The 20,889-nt window shown below is 37.7% G+C and overlaps 1 protein-coding gene across 1 annotated transcript; it reads left to right on the top strand.

The window, feature by feature from the left end:
- Positions 1–286: 286 nt before the first annotated feature.
- On the top strand, positions 287–19,478 carry LOC143461293 (uncharacterized). Its single transcript, XM_076959169.1, has 5 exons — positions 287–5,697; positions 7,010–7,058; positions 13,180–13,354; positions 14,526–14,632; positions 17,656–19,478. Exons 1-5 carry the CDS (start codon positions 5,690–5,692, stop codon positions 18,520–18,522), a joined length of 1,206 nt encoding a protein of 401 aa, XP_076815284.1. The 5' UTR covers positions 287–5,689; the 3' UTR covers positions 18,523–19,478.
- The last annotated feature ends 1,411 nt before the right edge of the window (positions 19,479–20,889 follow it).

Raw genomic sequence — 20,889 nt, 5'->3', positions numbered from 1 at the left:
ATTTCTCGCCGTTGTCAAGCCAAGGACAAACAAGCCGGCGGAACGATTGGAATTTGCCTCGATCACATTCACAGAATCACATTGATAGACTGAGCTTTCACATGGACGTCTCCCTATTGTCTTCTCTTCTTGGTGAATCGTGTAGAATTTAAAGCGCCCGTCGACCTCGTTTATACAGCTCCGCTTTCGACTTGTTCGCTTCAGGCTTCATCCGGCTACCGTCCGAAACTGTTGTCTTCTCTTTGAAACAAACGCTGATTAAAATCTCAATTATTCCTTTCAATTGCGATCGGTGTGAACTGAGGCTCTCATCCTAAACAAAAACCTAACTAAAGCAACAGCTGACAAATAACGGGTTTTATTTCGTTTTATGAAGTTGGGTGAATGGTAGCCTTTAGGACTAATCACATACAGACATATATATGGGAGTTGGATTTACTCGAGAATTTCATATACAGTAAAAGTCCATCTCTGTCTCTCTTTGTGCAGCAGGATAACAGAAAACTTTTGCTTCTTACTGTGATGATAGCCCGCTGATCATCATTAGTTTAAGCTGTCATCCTGTTTATCAAGATTCAAAGTATCACTGGCATCAACATCTCATGAAGAGCAGATAAGTATTTAATAAGTTTTTGGAATGTTTGAATTAATCTCAGCGAAAATTCGTTTCTCATCAAACGACTCGAAACATTATTGCGCAATGCGACAATAAAAAATATAGCGGCGTTCAGTGTGAGAAAACAATTGAAAAGCACTTTTGGTAATGGGCAGGCTTGGTCAGTGTGTGCTTCAGCGAATAGTTTCAAGTGTGGTAGAACGATTTTTGTGAAGAAAGTAGTTGTTTTGCAGCAAATATTAAGAAAACCTGTACGTGCTACTTTCTAGTGGTGCATTGTGTCCTCGTTTAAAATCAAAATTATCAAAATGTAACAAAAATGTTTTCATAAAGTTTAAAAACGGTACAGACTTGTTTGAGAAAGAAATTTTGAACAGAAATTTCAACATATCGACTTCTTTGTTATTGCCTGCAGATAAACAGTTATTGTATGTGTGATAATCTCTAAATAATGTCTCAAGTTAAGCTAATCCTATTTATGGCTTAATGTATTTCTCTTGCTTTTTCTGCACTTGCTTTATTTTAACATAACTAGATAGGCTTATGAAGTTATGGTTAATATTGACGTCGGAAAATGAGCTTTTAAAACATTTTTTGATTAGTTAACCAGAGTCTTCGTCTCTATAAGCAGTGGAATTTTACATTTGAGAGACTTGACGTTGTACGGAGCTCCTGAAAATTGTGGTTGATTCATTTTTTATCAATGTGGAGCAGAGATTAATACAGGACCTAATAAAATCCGCCGCAAGCCGAAGTAGATGTTTCTCCAACGTCATACATAGACTACTGCAACTTGCTTCGGTTCCTATAGCTACGCGTAGCAATCGCGATTAGTACAAGGTTGTGACCGCAGTAAGTCAAGACATGCGTCGGTTTACTCCCGTAAGCTGTATTTTATCTGAAAAGGTGTACCGGTGATTGATTTTCTGGTCAAATGTTAACATTTTAAACAAGTTTGTACGACGGCACTTAACAAGATCGTATTGTTTTAATCCGGATACGAGTAGATTATTTCATCTGACACGTGTAAATGTTTTGCTGGTCTTTTGCAGTCAAGATAACATTAAGCCACATAGTCCTGCGGTTTGGTTGCAACAGTACGGAAAGCTGTAGTGTAAGGAAAGCATCATTTTCAACCAAATTCCTGCTTCATCGTTGGCTTTGATGTTTGTTTTGTAATTTTGTCTATTATGATGTAACTTGTGGTATAATTTTCTCAACTTAGAACCTCAACAAATGGCCAATAGTGAGTTTTACTTGTCACTTCAGGTTGGAAAACTCTGAATTGGAATCAAGCTGATTTGATAACCTTAAAACACCAGAATTACTCAAAATCCTCAAAACATAAATCTCGTTCCATCTTGCTTTATTTGCTCAAGGCATTAGGGAAATCCGCGACAAGACTTGTAACACTTCAACCCTTTTCACTTCAGGACGGACCTTGCTAAGATACTTGAGGATATACATTAATAGTTCACGCTCTTTATAGCGTATTGTGACGTACAGGTTGCGTAATTCTAGCGGGACGTAGAAAGTGTCGCGAGAAACTTGTAAGTCTCACTTTTCAATTAAGTGTTGTTTGGCGATAATTTAAGAAAGTTGAAAACGTATAGACGTTTTTCTCAGGCCGCTCACCACTTCGCAATTGGATGAAAGTATCATAAGAAAGGAAACGTACTTAATCGAGATGAACCCATTCAGCCATGCTATATAGGCATACACTGCAGCTTCAAGAAATTAGGACAAGTGGACCCTTTGAACAGGGCACTGACTAAAAGTACGCACCTTTTCTTTACGCCTATTAGCCAGTAGAGTGTCTTCGCGTCGGCTTTTCGATATAACTTGCTTGAAACGCATAAGACTTGTTGTCACAATCACCCGCGAAATAAACAGATCAATCTGTCGTTTTGGCTACCTGTAGGTGTTTTTCTTATGGACATAGACCCCGCTTGCTACTTTTCAAACAAAAATAAAATATAAAGGCTATCCTTCGGGCATAAACAAACCGTTTAGCAAAGTTGTTTATCACAAAGTTTTTTTTTCATGAAAATTTTCTTAAAATAAGAAAATAACTTTAAAAAGCATTTAAAAGGTTTATTGTGTAATCATACAATGAGCGCTACGTTATTCAGCCTTATGTCAGAAAAACGAGATTAAGGAATAATCAGATGACTAATAATATGGCAGAATAATTAAAAAAGGCCTAGTGTTTCTAGCAAACAAACATATAGCCGATTGTTTATGTTATTCCGATGATATTGTTAAACGTCACGATTTTGTTTTGGTTTACTGTAGCTGTTTTGGTTGAGAGCTTCTTATGAGTAAAATATAGGCTTAAACTTTCTCCCTTTTCCAACTACCTTCATCTTAGTTTCGCAATGTCTTTGGGCAAACTTCGTGCTTAAAAGCGAACAATTGACAATCACAAAGTTCAGATTTGTAAATTCTTTAAACCTCAAACTGTTTTTGTGTAAAATTAGGTGCCTGTAAAAGGCGAACAACGTAGATATACTGTACGATATTGTCGTTTATCTAAGAAATTCTGAGATATACGGATAGCTACATATTATCTCGCCTCCATCGAGCCAGCTGATATAACGCTCAGTGCACGCCATCTCAAAAACGTTATTTTAGTAATTTTTAATTTAGTACAAATTTAGTAATTAGCGTAAAACTACCGTGAAAAGGTCACGAACTGGTACAAAATGGTTCTTTACGAAACGTGCATACGCTCAGTCCACGAGAATTATGGTTTGAAATACAGTTTGTTTACAAGTCGAAAATTTTTGTCATACTTTTATTATTTCACTTAGAATGCTTCTTACAGGCTGCAAAGTTCAGAACTGTTGTAATCAAACGAAACAAAAGCACCAACGTGAATGATATGACGTCAGAGAAAAAGCAATGTAACAGTGTTCAGCATTTTCCATAGGAATGATCTTTCGATAAAAAAAATTTTCCGTCGAAATACCACTGCCCACTAAATCATAAATATTTATTTCAAGGTGCAGAAAATGCAGTAATTTCTTAATATGATAAATTGACCCATACTTTTGTGATAACTCACATATTTAACAAGAGTTTAGGGCTTACAGAATACTATTCGAAATCAAGTGCAAAATAAAACGTTTTCACTTCAAAATTCAATGGGTAATATCAAAGCTTATACTATATGTATATGACTGTATACTTTCTAAATGGGGCAACAAAGCTTATCTTGTTAAACGCGAGGTCACCACTGGAATCAGTTCTGGAATTTGTCCCTTATAGAATTTGTTAAGGTTATTTTTATCCCGCTGCTCATGTAAACAACTAGTTCGAGACAGTATTGTTCAATCACGAACTCCTCACAATACACGATTTAGGCCACATCAACTAATAATTAAAACCCAACTCGATTTAACGTGGGAATTGGGTACTACCTATAAAACAAAAACCAACTCTATGATGAGTTGCTGACCATTTGTTGCATAGCGTGACGTAAAGTAACCAACGCAACGTAACATTGTTATCATATTTGAAATCTGATAGTTTATTAGGTGATATCATTGCGCAATTCAAAGTAAACGTCAAAAGAATATCAAAATTACCCCTAAACTAGATGCCCCTTGTAGCATCCTTAGAAACAGAAGCTCACGAGAACGAATACACTCACTCAATATTGCTATAACTGTAATAAAATAATCTAACCATTAAAATATCTGTTTGAAACAAATAACGGCTTATTTTTTTCGACCGTATACTTACTGTTTAAAGCTTTATGACAATAACAGATATTTTTAATAATTTTAAGATGAGTTTTCTGTAATAGTAAACATAACAGCAATAGCAGGTAGGTTTGCTGGTGCGTTGCTTATTGTTTTATTCGAGCGAAACTTGATTCGAGAAACGACATGCATTGAACCAAGGCCAACCATTTTACGTTCGACGCATCGAAGTTGTTTATTGATCGATGAGGGTTCACTTTACACGCATCTATAGAATACGACAGATGACCAATTACACGCTGGTTATGATGAATTTTTACTCCTCAACTCCGACTGTGAGACGTAAAATTTCTTTGATATTGCCGACTAAAAATTTGAAACTTTTCGCAAAGAAAAATAAATGTTATTTATTACGTGGATTGAGATTTCAGTATTTCCTACAATCATTCCGGAAGTTTCAGAAATACTCAAATGAATTTTTGATATGTTGCGTATAATACGTTTTATTTTTTAGTTCCATGTATCGACTGGCAGTACTACGTAGCTTAGTCATCTGGAATTGAAAAAGGCTATGGCCACACGGTGACGCTCGAAGGGTGCTCATGACCTTCATCTTGCGATAAAAAGAAATAATATTCATGTATCGTAAATACGACTGCGGTTTGTAAAACCGTAAGTCGCAGTTTGCCTGCTCGGCAGCATTAAAGTTTTGTAAGGTTAGCTTACCTGGCTGTAATTAAAAAATTTCGCCTTTGCGAGACGAAAACAAAGTATACAGTAAAAGAGAACTACATTTTTTCGTTGAGGACTCTAAATGATTCCATAGCAAAAATAGACATTGTTATTGGTTACTAAGATATTCGTTTTTCTCAGTCTTCCCCCTTTTTCTCGCGCAGAAATGATCCAGTTAAGTCAATTGTATTTATATTACGTCTCGCGACAAAGAGATCGTAATTGGTCAAATAAAGAGCACGCGACAGGATCGTACATCGAGGTGTCAATACATGTTTAGCCGCATATCGCAGTACGTTTCTAGGCAGAGTTTTATTTAATAGCCGGAGTTGCAATTAATTTTAAAAATGTGACTTCAAACGAAAATAACAGTTTTTATTCTGATTATCAAGTTTTTATAGATCACAAGAGTCTAAGGCAGGTAAAAGAGTATTTTTTCGTTGTGGATGAAGTTATTGTTATTTTTTTATTTTTACAGACGAAATGCGATATCTTCAGAAAATATACTGAAAAAAGCCAGCACATAAAGTTCATACTGAGTTGCACATGTTTTAATAACGGAATATCATTGGATTAGCTTTAGTTTAAAAACCGTCCTAAACTTAACCGGTTTGTTTTCTCTCTCCTCATCATCATGAACACGTAAGTACAAACATTTGGTTAACTTATATAGTCGTTACATAAACGTTTTTAAGTGTTGTTATTTAAGGATAAACTCATCCTATCTAAATGGTGCTTGAAATTATAGCCAATTAGAAACGGCCTATCGTTATTTCCACTTGAAAGTACTGACGTATGAAGTTTGTGGTGTCACTAAACATATTAAACCGGTGGTTTTCATAGGCATGCTGCGTTAGTTAACGATATGCGATAGATAGCGTGTATCGCGACGTGCGGGTTAACTCACCTGAGCAAAGTTTAGACCATTCTATTGATTTACCGCCTCATAAGTTCGAGAATAAATGTTCCTTTGTAAAAGAAATGATAGTAATTTAACTGTTCTCGGTAAAACGCTTTAGTTTCTTTGCTCCACAATGGTTCTATAAAAAAATCCATTACATCATTGGGACCCACGACTGGAATTCCATGCACAATTGTTCCTCATGTCAGTTTGCACCTTTTTGACGCTTTCTCATTATCCTTCATGCTTAAACATTGTATCACGATTTCATTTTCGCGAAGCCAACCGTAAATTTCTGGGCGATACCAGTCGCTTTTTATCCGCGGGTAGCGTTTCCGGAGACCCTGACTATGTCACAAATTTTTACAATATTTCTATATAAGAAAGCGGTAGAAGTTGTGTTTTTGCTCTAATGCCTTCGTGTTACTCGGCTGGCGCGGATTTAGCCACATTTCCATTCACGGCGCGCACGCCACGCGGTTTGCTAAGCTTCAAGACCTCGCGCATGTTTACCTTAACTGACACGTTTTTGCACCGAGCCGAAACATGAGCTGTTTCACCGCTCGCCGGTGTCATTTATTGAAATTCTCCCCAAAGTATCACACAATAAAAATGCATCAAATCAACAGGTATCTTATTCGTCCATTTCTATTCCCAACCAGTGACCCCCGAAGGGTCGGGAGGTTGAAAATGACGTCATAAACAACCCTATATCACGCATGGATTTAGTTGCTAAATTATTTGGTGGGAATTTTGCTTGTTTGGTTGTTTTGTACAAATATACGAGATTTTTTTCCACCTATAGCGTAGCTCCGTAGCAACTATATGTTTTGTTGAAGTCGCGTCTTTCGGCTTACTGTAACAACTGGTTAAGGCTCTTTTTGCGTGAGCCAATTAGCATTTTCGTAGGTCCTTGTTGACCAAGAGCCAATACGCCTTGTCTGTGTCTGTAGCACCTGTATTTTAACAAGTGTATGTGTGTGGTTAGTCGGTACCTTTGGTCGATAGTGCATACCCACCAATAAAATTTAAATTTGTTTTTGCTTTCCACAGGGTGAAAATGGTCTACGTAATAATTCTCATGCTTCAAATAAAGACTGCGGTAAGTATCAAGCAGCTTAAAGTTAATTAACAGCATCTTTCAAGCATATGTTTGATCAAAGGCTATTGTTATTTTCCAAATATCGCTTAACGGATGATTATGAAATAGTTTGGAGTGCAAAAACTGATATGAGTCTGCGGATGAACAAATTAACTTGTCGAATATAGGCTTTTAAATAAAACAAATTACTACTTATCGGTGGTTATAAACATAGCTATCATCTGTTTGTTTTTCCACACGATGGCATCATAGTAGAAGTATTTCTACCATTTTTTAACTTTTAAAGCTAGCACTCTTCAAACCCAAACATACTGTTTGAGTTTAAAAACGCGATTAGGTATTCGGTTTGGTGTTTCAGACACGCTGTTTGTATATTTGTGCATTTGGTTAAGTGTTGCCTTAGTGTCAATGTGTCGGCATGGGTCTACAAGCGTCCAGCACGCGCACGCACTAAACTAACCAATCGGTGAAAATTGATCAAAAACGCGTGTAATTACTAATTAGCATGTCTTCCGCCGCAGATTGAACGGAATGGTGACAGATGCGCCGAGAAAAATATAACCGCCCGGTATCAACATTAACCACACAGTTGATCAAGTATTCTCTTGAACTGAATTTCAGCCTCATAACGTCCGCAAAGCACCTTTTTTAAACAATTGGTCTTGGTGTGTTGAACGCGATTTAGAACGTTACAACATCGCTTTGCGGTCCGTTGAGCGCCGTGCACTTATTTTTAGCAATATGTCCATTTACTACGGTAACAGCTGCTCCCAAACCCGGGTCTATTTCATTAACGTTTAGAACAGAATTTAATTGGTACAAATTATGCCCCATTAAGGTGCCGTTTTTGGCCCCAAAACGGGGTCCTAAATCGGGCGTAAAACAATTTTGCGTCGATAAAAGTTTTTCGGTTTTTAACCACCCAGATGTTCTATTCCGGATGCAATAAAGATCAAAAATCGGTCGCATGAATCGTAGCGAACGTGTTTTAACTGACCAGGACCTCGTAAAAAACCGGAGGACCGATTTCAGTTTTCGCGTCATAAAGTGTTTTGCAGCCAGCCTCAACAAAACTTTGATAGGAGTCCACCCGCTGATTTTTGTAACCAAATCCCCACGTTTTGAGAAAGGTGACTTTTCGTGGAAAACTAACCTCAGTCTACAAGATGACGACGACAATTGGCTTAGTCGTGTTTTTTTGCTGCACACAATTAAAGTCACAAGCAAATTAAATTCTTTGTAAACACGATCAAATGTGTAGGTGTAAGATTTTGCTTTCATTGGCCAATGAATTTGCGTGTGCAGATTATCAGACGAAACTCCTTATAAACGTGACTAATGACTATACCGCGCGTTTTTGTTGTTTGCGACAATAAATTTGCTTCGAGTTTGACGATATGCATTACAGGTTGGTTGGAACCAGTTCAAACTTGTTTATTAATTATTATATAAGATGTTGGTATAGACAAACAGCAACGAGATCTTGTCAAAAACTTGAATACTCAACCACGGCTTGTTGACATGTGCGCCCTGCGTTGGTTATTTGGAAGTCGTTTGCCGCTTGCACCAGGTCATGTTTGCCTTTTTAGTGCCGTTCCAGTTTGAATCTTTAAACCCTACAACAGCTGTACGTCTGCGAACATTTAGCTTTATTTTAACGGGAGGCAATTACCTTGTGGTAAAAACTGAAACCGAGGAGTCATTTAATGCAACTTCATTTTCGCCACAAAATTTCAAATTTTTGGCGCTATGTCATTTGAAAGTAAGACTCACGTGACGTTTTGGTGCCCTGCGAGCTTAAAACAGTTATTAGATCATATATTCCGAAGCAAGAATTATTGATATCAACCATATTTTGTATTTAAAGTTAAGAGATTATTTAAGACAATTTTATACCTATATGAAGTGCCTATTTCACGGTTTCTTTCGGGAAAATATATTGATAAATGCTATCCAATACTTAAGTTAACTCTAGCAATAAAAGAATCCATTTGTAATTTTTGCTTACACAAACATAGATTTAAAAATACCTACCTTTTGCATACCAACTATTTGTAGCTTATATTATAATACATTTTAGACTCTGCTTTAGAACTAATGTAATGCAATATATAGGGCTAAGGATGATGGCTTAGAATTTGGACTCGTCATAGCTTACAAGGCCTATGTTTTTTATTCAAAATGGTTCTCTCCGTAAAGGTCAAACCGCTCTTGATAGCTAAGTAAATTGGTTAGGACCCTCCAGCGTCGCTTTGGTACCAAACACAGGATAAATAACGGTCGAACCGAAGACATCATCTGTGGCAATCAAAGCAAATCGAAATAATGACACGTTTTCGTTTGATGCCAGCCTAACCACGTCATGCGTAATCACCATCGACGCAAAACATTAGTGAAATCTCAAACGACGCCGTCAAAAACTAAAACCTAATTTTGGAAAAGTGACACTACCTTAAATATTTGTCAACCTACAGGCAGTTAAATGCACAAGTTATTGGAAAGAACGTCAGCGTAATTTTTTCCAGTCATCAGCTGCAGATTCTATCGCTTAGAAATAACAAACCATATAAGATCGGGTGACAAAGTATGCACGCACGTGCCGAGCATCATTGGCCCACACAGTTTTTCGCCCAGAAAATGCCGAGTTTAAATTTCAATCGTGATTTGTGTAAGTGCACCTTGACAGCTAATTAACTCCCAAAGCCGCAGTTGAAATATTCCCAACCTGGCAGCTGGTGATGCTAAATGGAAATTGCAGGCTTATGGTGCATGGATTTTGCGGTGGTCAAGTGTAATATCAGATGAGAAATACTCGTCCATTTTTCCGGCTTGTCGAAAACACGATGATTTTAATATAAGTCTTTTGAAAGGTCGCTTCGTAATCTGATACTAAACCCACCTCGTTAACCACGTTCCCACAGACGTGCAGGACAGCCTGTTTGGTCAAAGTTCTACAGTTGTTACTCAACCAAGCGAAAAATCGTCCATCACGCATAGGGACGTCACTGCTGAATACTGCAGCAGCCGAGATTCTTTGGCAATCGTCTCGACTGCATTTGCTTCGGGAAGGAATTCTAACCGCAAGGCCACACAAGTAACATCTTCGGGATCGTTCGGGAGTTTTGCTCGTAACAGTTTAATCTTCACACACCTTTCTTTGACATTGTTGTTTACGAGGGAGAAGAGCGACCCGAGTAAAGCGTTTGCCATAAATCTTGGCAAACCCTGTGAGAAAAAAAAGCGAACTTAAGCGCTCATTTTGAAGTAGTCTACGAAATGTAACGAGCATGTACTTGTAACACAGATTAAGTTACCGACCGAATGAAATCGGTTTTAATAAATTGGACAGCTATTACAACAAGAGCACGCAACACCCCTATCGAACTCGTTTAAACGTGATAATCCATTGTTATTTGGTTCTACTATAGCTTGTGCCGACTGGATCAGGTGTGTGCCGGTGTTCTGTATCAGTTGTCTGGAAAGTTACGTAGCTTTTTGACGAGGAGTTTTTTACCAGCTGTGAAAATCCGTAGGTTAAATATATGACCCTATAAATCCCGCTGCAAATTTAGGCAACGTTGAAAGATTTCAAAGTGAACTATGGTTAATTTGGAGAGATTATACTTAACGTTTTGCTCAGAGAATCTTAAGCCAATTAGGCCGTTACATCTAAGCCAAATACTAATACCTTATCGTGGTTTTACCGCCTTTGTATAGCAATACGCTATCGTAAGACAGAACTGTCCGCCCTCAACTGATACCAGGGTATACAGTTCGAGAAAATATTATACACGATCGTATGAAAACTTTGCCATCAATCATCGATTTTTTATCAATGATTTGAAATTTGATCTTTCCTTTATCTGCTGTTCAGTTGCAAGAAAAGTGATAAAAGATCTTTCTCTCTTACGTACAACTGTTGTAGGTTGGTAATTTTGCATACGATTGCTTGTAAAGAATATAATATAAGTTATAGAACGGTATAATGTTGACGTGTGTTTTTGTTTCACTTTTGGTGTACGTTTGTTAAGGCTTATCACAGTTGCTCATCCAAAGCAACAATAACTTGACAGACGTATCGAACTTCAGGCTATATTATAAACGGTAGTCGCTATGATCAAAGGTATCAATTTCGTAATGTTGTCATTTATTTCTTGTTTTTCAAATATAACAACGACAACACGCGGTTAGCGCTATCCAAACTTGACGGCATCTTTAACATGGGCTTCAAACGCTTTGCCGCCTCCCTTTGGGGCTTCGTATGCCCCCAAAACACGTGTAAGCTAACCCCAAATCAATGACGACTGAATTGGAAAATTTGAATCATTTGCTAAACACACTGGTATTTCGCAAGATTACTTGTAAAAATTTTTTGTATCTTTCGGATCTAAAGAAAAACGCACGGAATGTTTATTGGTTTTTGCTTTGGCGACAAAACGTCGGACCGTGTAAAACGGAGGTTTTTGTAGTATATACAAGTAAATATATAACCTTTCCGAGAAACTGCTGTTAGATTGCGAGAATCTTTCGTGAATATACAGTAAATGTTAAACATTATTTAACAATTGTAATCACTTCCCCTCTCAAAGTGGCTATATGGAGATATTTCTTTCATCAACCAGTTGCTTTTAAATAATCACGACATTCTAATGCACACACAACTCACATTTATATCGCGCCATGATCTTTCTTGTGAAAACACATTGGCTGACGTTTTTACCGGTGACGTTTTTGTGTGAGCAAATGCTAGCCATTTGCGCAAGATGATGTCGTTAATTGACCGATTCTTTGAATAGATCTATTTTCACCAAAAACTGACTCTTAAAATCGATTTCGGTCGTTCACGCTTGCCCAAATTTTGGACGCATTTTGACAAAACGAGGGTGGCGTGTGACGTACTTAAATACGTAGTATCAACAGGGTTCAAGTGTCTTGATTATTGTCTGAAAACAAATGGCTACATTTTCTGTTTTTACACATATCAGAGGTTGAGATTCTTTTTAAGATTTATTACAGTCTTCTGCAATGTTAAACGCATTACTTTTTATGTCTTGCGGTAATGCTGGCAATTTGCTTTAAGCAAGGAATTAACTGTCAAGCATTAGAATAAACCTTTGTAATTCCAACTATAGAAATATACAAAGGCTTTTCGTTGAAAATCTGAGAAGTCTGGCTTCTGCGAACCTTGCTGTTTTTTTGCGGAATCTGAGAAGAACGTTGTCCCGGACCGGCTGTGTGATTCTTAATACCACGCTAATGGCTTTAACCGGCGCGGCATGGGCGATAAATTTTCGACGGCAAGCGGCCGGCCTAGGTCGAGTTACCCGGCACCCAGTAATGGTGATTTCACGAGATTGAGATTTAAATTCGTGAGAAAATAGCGCCGGGTTAATTCAAGAGGGCCAACGCGACAAAAAACCAAAAAATCGATAGTTTTGGTTTACTGTTAGTAAAAGTTGAGTTCTGATTTCGTATTCTTGCGATTTAAATTACTCATCGGTATTGAGAGCACGGCCATAGCTGTTTCAGTAGTCCGTGCAATTAGAATTGCATGGAATCCTTCATTAGTGTACATTGCGGTGGAAAACGATCTCCCAAGTACTTGTACTCTTGGCAATACTTGTCTCAATTAGCCAAATAACTGTGGTTTGGTTTTCTAAAAGTCAAAATTGCTGTGGGATACGCATATATCGGTGTGATTTGAAACTTTTTGGCTTTTTGTGACCTAAAAAATTCGACGCACAGTGTGAAAAACAAACTCTCTTATATCATAAAACTCATGCAAGGTACACGCTGAATAGCCTTTTACAATTGAAGTTCCTTGTTTTTTTTTTTGATTTTTTTTGTTAGTTCATTAAGCACACCTGACCTCAACCAAGCCTATTTTTGGCTTGAGTTAGCTTATCCACTTGAACTCTATATACGCGTTTCTTCCAAACATATTCCGGTTGACTAAGCTTGGAGATGCTTAACAATAGACATTAACGAGTTACACGTTTTGACTGCAATCGCAGATGGAGTTACACAAAACGCCGAGTTTACAAAATACGGTTTTGCCATTGGACTTTAGCTACGATACTTCATAGCACCCAGAAATGAAACTCGATTCTTGTTTTTGCAGTGCTATGCACGAAAACTGCCAAAACAAGTACTGGACAATATCAGTGGTGGCCGTAGCGACGCAAGTAGCATGTCAACGCGTCGAATGTACGAGATCTACTCCAAGGTTACTGGAAATTTCGTCCAAATCCTCGGGAAGAAAATAAATGCAAACGGGAAATCGAGAAACAAATACAGTAAGTATTGACATCACATAAACATAAGCAAACAAGGCCGTCATGATACTTTCGTTAAGAAGGCTATTAATGGGCTGAATTTTTGGCAAGTCCTGGAATTAAACCAGGCTATCAACAACCGATTGTTTAACCAGAAAACATTACTTAGACAGAGGTGGTCTAAGTCTTAGCGGTACGAAAGTTTCTCAATTGTAAGGCCCGCTATGGTAAAAACAGGTCCGCACAACAATCAAACGTGTGTGTTTGTCAGCGCTAATCGGAACGGTATTTGTTGATGGCAAATGTGTGCCTTGGGATATGTGGCACCTTCATCCATCACTTGCTAGATATAAACACATGTCTTCTTTAAATGATCGAACGTAATTGTCAATTTGTTCGTTTAATTTGTACATTTCCAACTGTTGACGAAACTCCTTCTTATAGGGTTATAAAAATTGTTCGGTCTACGGCGAATGCGAACCAAGATTGGTTTGTGAAGAGACGCAAGTATTTTTGCAGAAAAGTGCCTTGCAGGAAGTTTATAAAACAAGGTCAGGTCATCGTTTGGATGTTCCAAACGTGACTTACTTGCAAGATGCTTGACTGCACACTTGTACCTGAAGTATCATACCAACATGTGAACTACAGTCTACAGGTGTAGGTTAACTCAATCCGTCTAACATCCGTTTCTAGGGTTCTTATGTTTTCGACATTTGAAACTGGTCAGATAACGCAAAAAATTCGAAAGCAGACGAAAATGATAAATTACTTGCGGTATAGTTTGAGTCAATTGCGCTTTGGTTGTAAGCTTGCAAACATGTCTTTCATCTATAACGATTTTAGTCCACTGCATAACGTATGATTTAGTAGCATATTTACCAGATTTGACGGAAGGGGTTAATTACCGGATAAAGTGGCAAAGCGTTGTCCGTGAAAGTATTGAATACAATGGATTTGTTTTGTTTCAGTCAAACTTTTTTGATTAATTTGATCCTTTGGCGAGTGTTGAAAGTTTTGTTGATACAAAGACGCACCTTTCTAAACGACGCAACTGAAGAACTAAAATCATCTTAAAACGGAAAAAAATATTAAAACTTGTTCTCATTGTTTTGATGTACTGCCATAACGAAAGACTTACGCTCATAATAACGGTATAAAAACTTTTTGTGATATTTTCTGTTTTTGTTTTTAGCCCGCATCGAAGTAAGCTCCCTATCATTTGGTGGAAAAATCACAATTCGTGGAGTCGAAAGCGGAAGATATATTTGTTTCTCTAAGAGGGGGAAACTCATCGGAAAGGTAACTGCCCATACACAATTGTGGTTATGTTTTGGCTTAAAAAGGGATTCCGCCCAATATCCCTATACACGTATATAACATCCCACTTCACTGTCAAGGGAATGAGTTTGTTTTAAAAAAACTCCTAAAGATGTCGAAACTTGGAGTTAATGAAGTTTGTTATTGGAAATATATCTTTCATTATTTAGACTTTCTTTTGTCATAATGTTAAAAAGACATGTATTACTGATTCACCATTATTTAAACGAAATGACTGAGATGAATAACAAGTTCAAAACAAACTGAGATGGGAGAAGTAATTTAGTTACCAATTTTAAATTGTTCGTTTTTTTGACTCAGATCCTATAAGATCACTTTTATCCCGTAAAATTATTGCCATAAGTATCATAATAGCTCCCGGTCTGAGCAAGCGCGCTTTTAAAAATAAAACAACCCATTAATAACTGGCGCAGAAAATTAATCCATTAGCACGTTTGCGAGGCAAAGTACACGTCTCATTTAGAAAACCGCAAACTTGTATCGCTGCGGACCACCCTTAGCCAAACAATATGAAATTTCTGTTTGAGATTGGAGTCGTGTTGGCCGTATATCCAAATGATTTCGACTGTGGATTTTATGACCTGAGCTCGGGGTAAAATTATACCGCCACGCACCGCTTGTTTAGCGACCTCGGTAAACCCAACAAATGACACTTGGCTGCTTGGTTTCACATTGGTTTACAGGCGCGTTGTGATTCCTGGTCGCGAGTGAGACCTGCGCTGTTGTTTTTTTCTGCCGAAGCTTTAGACTGCTGGCAAAGAAAGCATCTAGACCACGCGATCGTTACCATTTTTTACGTTGTTTTGCCCCTTGATGTAATGTCAGCGATATTGCATTAAAATGGCCTCATAAAGTTATTTTCAACCTACACGCAATGGTGCAATTTGTAATGCACGAATAAAGACAAATATTAGAGTTACGGATGACTTTACTAAATAAATATAACCATAAAAAAGTCGTACAATTTTGTTGCTTACATCTGACATTCCCAGACGGATAACGGTAAATGGCTAAGAACCAAGTTTCATATCGATTAAAAAAATCACCAGTGCCCAATATACTTAAAGCGATGCCATCAATCTGTGATAAATATTGGTAAGGCTGACAAGCAATCTTCAAAATTAAGTCGATGGGTTCAAACTGCGTCGCTAACGTGATAAAATAAGAGTAGATAGGCAATAGATCTATTTTCATATTCTTTGTTAAAACCACATGTCATCAAACACAACACAAAACGATTTTCTAGGGTGCGATTATTCATACTGCTTTGATGATTTTAGCGACGGATATCAGCAAGACAAACCTGGCCTTTGCGGTTTAGAAAAGTTATTTGAATTATTTTTTGTCAGCGTTTGAAGTGTTGTCGTGAAGACTTCGAGATTACATCTTTAGTCGCAAATATATAATTATATATCAATCTTTGCCCTACCTTGTCCGTTGAAAATTGTTGATTGGTACAATTGGCCATTTGATCTCCACACGGAAACCAGAAGTTCCGATTGTTAGTTATAAATGATTCACACTTAACAATACAACGCTTTGCAGAGAAAGGGTCAACTTCACAAGATGAATCATTTTAAACTTTTGGTTTTTGTTGACACATCGAGCACACTTATCAAAATCCCGGCTTTTATTGTGCTGTAAAAGATTCTGCACCAAGCGTGCCCAGGGTCAACTAAAGTCAGTAGGGACGATAGGACTTTATAACTTCTTTTAAACCCTATTAATGTAATCGTAGTTGTTTAGATATTTGCTCAAGTTGATAACACACAGGCATAGTTCCAAAGTTTTTAAAGGTTGCTTACGCACTTTGTATCATTGCGTTAGTTATGATCAAAGATATGTAAAAATATCTATTGTTCGAAAAAGGAACATAATGGTGCAACGTATAAAAAAAACAAGTAATAAATTTTCCAGCAACTTGGCAAATTTATGATCAGTAAATAGCGATAAATTTACTTGTAGTTTTACCTTACATTGCTCGTGCGCCTTTGAAAATGGAATTGCTCAAGTATGGTTGGTACTTGCCCATCATTTTTGAAGGCTTATCTTATATTATAAAAAAAGCTGTGACAGTGGCAGAAAACGGCTAATGAAACAAAAAGGAAAGAAAAAGCTTTTTCTATCATCTCAGCGCTTGTTGGTTTTTTAAAATTCGACCTAACTAGGATCTTTTTCAGTTTTTAACTGCCATGTCTTGATTTTTTTATCTTGATATATCACCGCTATAATTATTGGTTAGCGAAAAAGAAATGTTGACATTTGTGACACAGAACAAAACAAATATAAGTTGCATAAATTTATTGAAAATTTACGATCACTAAAAAACATATATAAAATGGTTAGCTCTGCACAAAAATAAATGTTTCATCACCTTTACTCAGACAAAGAATGCAAAGCTCTCAGGTGTGTTATGCTGATGATGTGAATTTTCGTAAAATGCCAGGATATGCGTCTTTCAGAACAAGTTTTATTTTGCCGTTCCAGACTGACTCAGTCATAACATACGTTTGAAACGACAGAAAAGGGTTTGCGCGCTCTGAACAGGTCTAAACTTTGTGCTTGCGATCGCAGGTAAACACGGCAAATGCGGGAAAAGACGTTCGGCCGCAGAGTCGGCCACCCAGCAGGAGGTCAATATAATTGATTGTATCAATACTCCTATTATTCAGCTTTTCCTTATCAGTGCAGGAAAAGGTCATTAGTTCACAGATTTTAAAAATTAAACAAATTCTGGCCATAATTGCAATTTATGTGGCAAAACTGCAAATCACTATTTTGATAAAAATACCACCACGCGGTGATGAGATAAAATTTTGGAAAAGCCAAAAATTTTAGCTTTCCGTATCATTAGTAGCTTTGGGGTAACTACAAAATGCCTGTAGCAAGGCTGGATCCCAATCACATTCGGATAAAGTAGGTTTAAGGGAAATTTTTGGCAAGTATACAGTAGCTGTATTTAGAATTTTGTGTTTTTTTCATAGGCGAGGCACATCAACCAACGATGCCACTTTGAAGAAAAAATTGGTTCGGATTATTTTGTGGGTTACACAAATGTGAAGCGACCAGAGTGGGTTATCGCCTTCAGCGGGAACGGGAGACCCCGACGCGGTAAAAGACGCTCCAAGAGGAGAGACGAGAAGAAGTTTTTGACGTATCCCTTGGACAGCACTCCTGCATCTACAACGTCGCCTAGCGGCGTAGGAGAAGAAGTATGGATAGGTTTTGGAGAAAAAATCAGATTAGAGATTATGAAGGAGAGGACGAACCGTCAACAGTTGGGCGTGACTAGACACACTGTAATGAGCGACGGTCCCTACACCCCTCTTTCAATTGTTCCTCCGCAGAAGCAAAAACCCACTACAATCCTCTCTCCTGAGAGACGGAAAGTCGTCGAAAATAAACTCTCACGGGCGCAACTCATAAAAGACCGACAAGTGGTGGAGCCTCGCTATCCGCCTACCGTTTCAGCGCTTGCCAGTCACTGGCCAGGCGTAGACGATGAGAAAATTCCGAAGAAACGGAAGAAAAATCGCCGAAAGCAGAGAAAAATAAAACCAAAAGCTGAAACGCCAACCAGTGTAGTCGAAGCAGATTTCGGCATTGAACCGACACGTAAAAATAAGAAGTCAAGAAAAAGGAAGAGTCACCGGAAGAATACAACGACCATCGAGACGTTGCACGAGATACCGCACACAGTTCCCGAACCGCCAACCGTACCTTCCGCGCTTCAACTGACCATAACTAAGCCAATGAAAAGAACTCGCAAAACCTCAAAGATGTCAAGGTCTCGGAAATCGGGAAGCCGTAAGCCGTCACGGCATAAGAACAAAAGAAAACGCGTGACGTAGCGAGACCAATATTTTCTGCCCTGACCCTAGATATTATTTGTTGTCGATGGATGGATGAATGCGACACTACGTTCATCACAGAGGAGTTGTGTAACACATGTAGTAGTTCGCAAAGTGTTTGAACGTGTCAAATAGCTTGATCGAAGGCTAGACAACACCTATCCTTTGTGCCTATTTGCGCTCTGCTTCTTAATGTTTATAAATCTAGAAAATTTTAAAAATTCTTCAATGAAACAAACATAACGAATATCAACCCGCTGAAAGCGACAATTAACTGACAATTCTGCATAAACGAAAATTTCGCAAAGCTAAACAGTGAATAAATGCAAATTTCGGATTATAACGAAAAAGAGTAACCTCATGTAATCAGTTTCTGCAAGTTCTTTCCAGATGGTTCTTTAAAATTCCCTGTGCAATAACGTCTTTTTTGTTTTAGTGTTTTTTATAATTTTTTTGTTGTCTTTTGGTCTAGTAAATTTATTCTACTTTTTTGCAGCGATGCTATACTTACCCAGGTCTTACCTATAAGTTTCAAAAATGTCTGCAAAATGTTCTTTGTACGAGAAAATTTGCATTTTGCTGCTCGAGATAGTGTTTTTTCGTAACCACTCTTACAATTACCGGACGCTTTAACTTGAATGTTCAAAAATCTTTTGCAATTAGCTTTATAATAATTTACAAAGTAGGCGTAGTGCATAATTGTGCTTTTCTGCTTAGTGCATAAGTGTGTCCAAAAACTGTTTGTTTCCGTCCTATGGGCACTACATTGGTACATACCTTGGATTCAAATCATGTCATTTTGAATTTCATGTTTTAAGTTGCTAATCTTCATTTATGTCGAGCAACTTCGTAGTCTTTGACTTCAACACGTAAAGCCTTGACCGTTTTGTCCTTTTCACTTTTTTATACGTATTTATATTTATTCCAGTCTAAAAAATACAATGTTCTTTGCTTAATTTGTGCATATCGTTTGCTGATTATACGTTAATTAGCTTCACCGATGAGGCACAGCCGACTATATTGTATAGGGACCTGTAATGCCCATTGTTAATTAAAACGAACCAAATTTAACATTATGGATTATTAACACAATTTACGTTTCTCCGCACCAGGTGCATTTTACCGAATGTTATTATAATAACTACTGGTTTTGTAAGAAACGCCTTGCAATAACCTTAGCTTTGCAGAATGTGTTTTATTTACCAAGGAAAACAAGGGTTATGTGATCTAAGCTTCATCGTTACCCGATCCAAACTTTCAAGTGGTAGTCGCTGACTGCGCAGTATAACATTGCATTATGGAGGCATGTGGCATGAGAAATGTTGGAAACTAACGCCACTGGTATGCTGCTTGTCATTTTTTCGAAATGTGTGTTCTCAGATTAAGGAAGCTCAAAATATCACAGTGTCTAGTCTGTAAATTACCCGTTATAAAAAGCACACAAACCTTAAACCAAAAAATTTCGACCGCCAAAAGCGTGCCCGTTTTAGCTGAGGGCTGCGCTATAGGTAAGTTTGGATTGGCGGCGTTTTTGCATCAACACATCTGATAATGCCGAGAGGTAATTAAAACGATTTGTCGACGTTAACCACAGTTCTAATACAGTCCGCCTAACAGCAGCGCTGTATAAGATAGCGGAAACTTTTTTTCGGTTATTAGTTATATATTTGTGCCCATATTGCACCTGATATATAGTATTTTTAACCGTTTTTTTTTAAGTTTGAATTTGACGACCACTAAGGAATTTTAAAAGACCACGAAACAAATTTTAGGCGACAGCAACCTTTTAGAGACTACAACTGCTAATTTTCTGCAGTAGATGCAGAAGTATTATAGATTTTGAGAGGCCATTAGAAAGTTTGGAGACCGACCGTTTCAGTCCAAAAAACTATTAATACTGAATAAAATACTGAATTTGTAACATTGACTAAACAACGAACAGCCGAATGCAAGTTTGTCTTACGTCCATCTCGAAACTGTTAACTTGAAAGTTTCATTAAACTTTGGTGAAAAATTTAATTTTCATTGTGATTGTACTTTGCCATAGCCAGAAAAAATGTATATAGCTCTATTCCTATAGCTCTCCAACTTTCCATCATCTTTGTGGCCTTCCTCATCTAATCGCTGCATACGCCTACCATAATTTGTAAACAAGTAATTATAGTTTAGCGATAAAAAAATCGACGAAACTGCATTCGTTTCGAGGAGGAAAAAAGGAAGGATTATTTTCATCAACTTCGAAGAAGTGGCGGACCACGGATAACTCTATAGCAGGGGTGGCCAAACTGCGGCTCTTGAGCCGCATGCGTCTCTTTGAGCGTTTGATTGCGGCTCTTTAACGAATTTATCATTGTTGAATTAAATATG

Source organism: Clavelina lepadiformis, chromosome 5 (assembly GCF_947623445.1).
Source record: "Clavelina lepadiformis chromosome 5, kaClaLepa1.1, whole genome shotgun sequence".
NCBI lineage: Eukaryota > Metazoa > Chordata > Ascidiacea > Aplousobranchia > Clavelinidae > Clavelina > Clavelina lepadiformis.
This window is presented reverse-complemented; position numbering and strand designations above follow the sequence as displayed.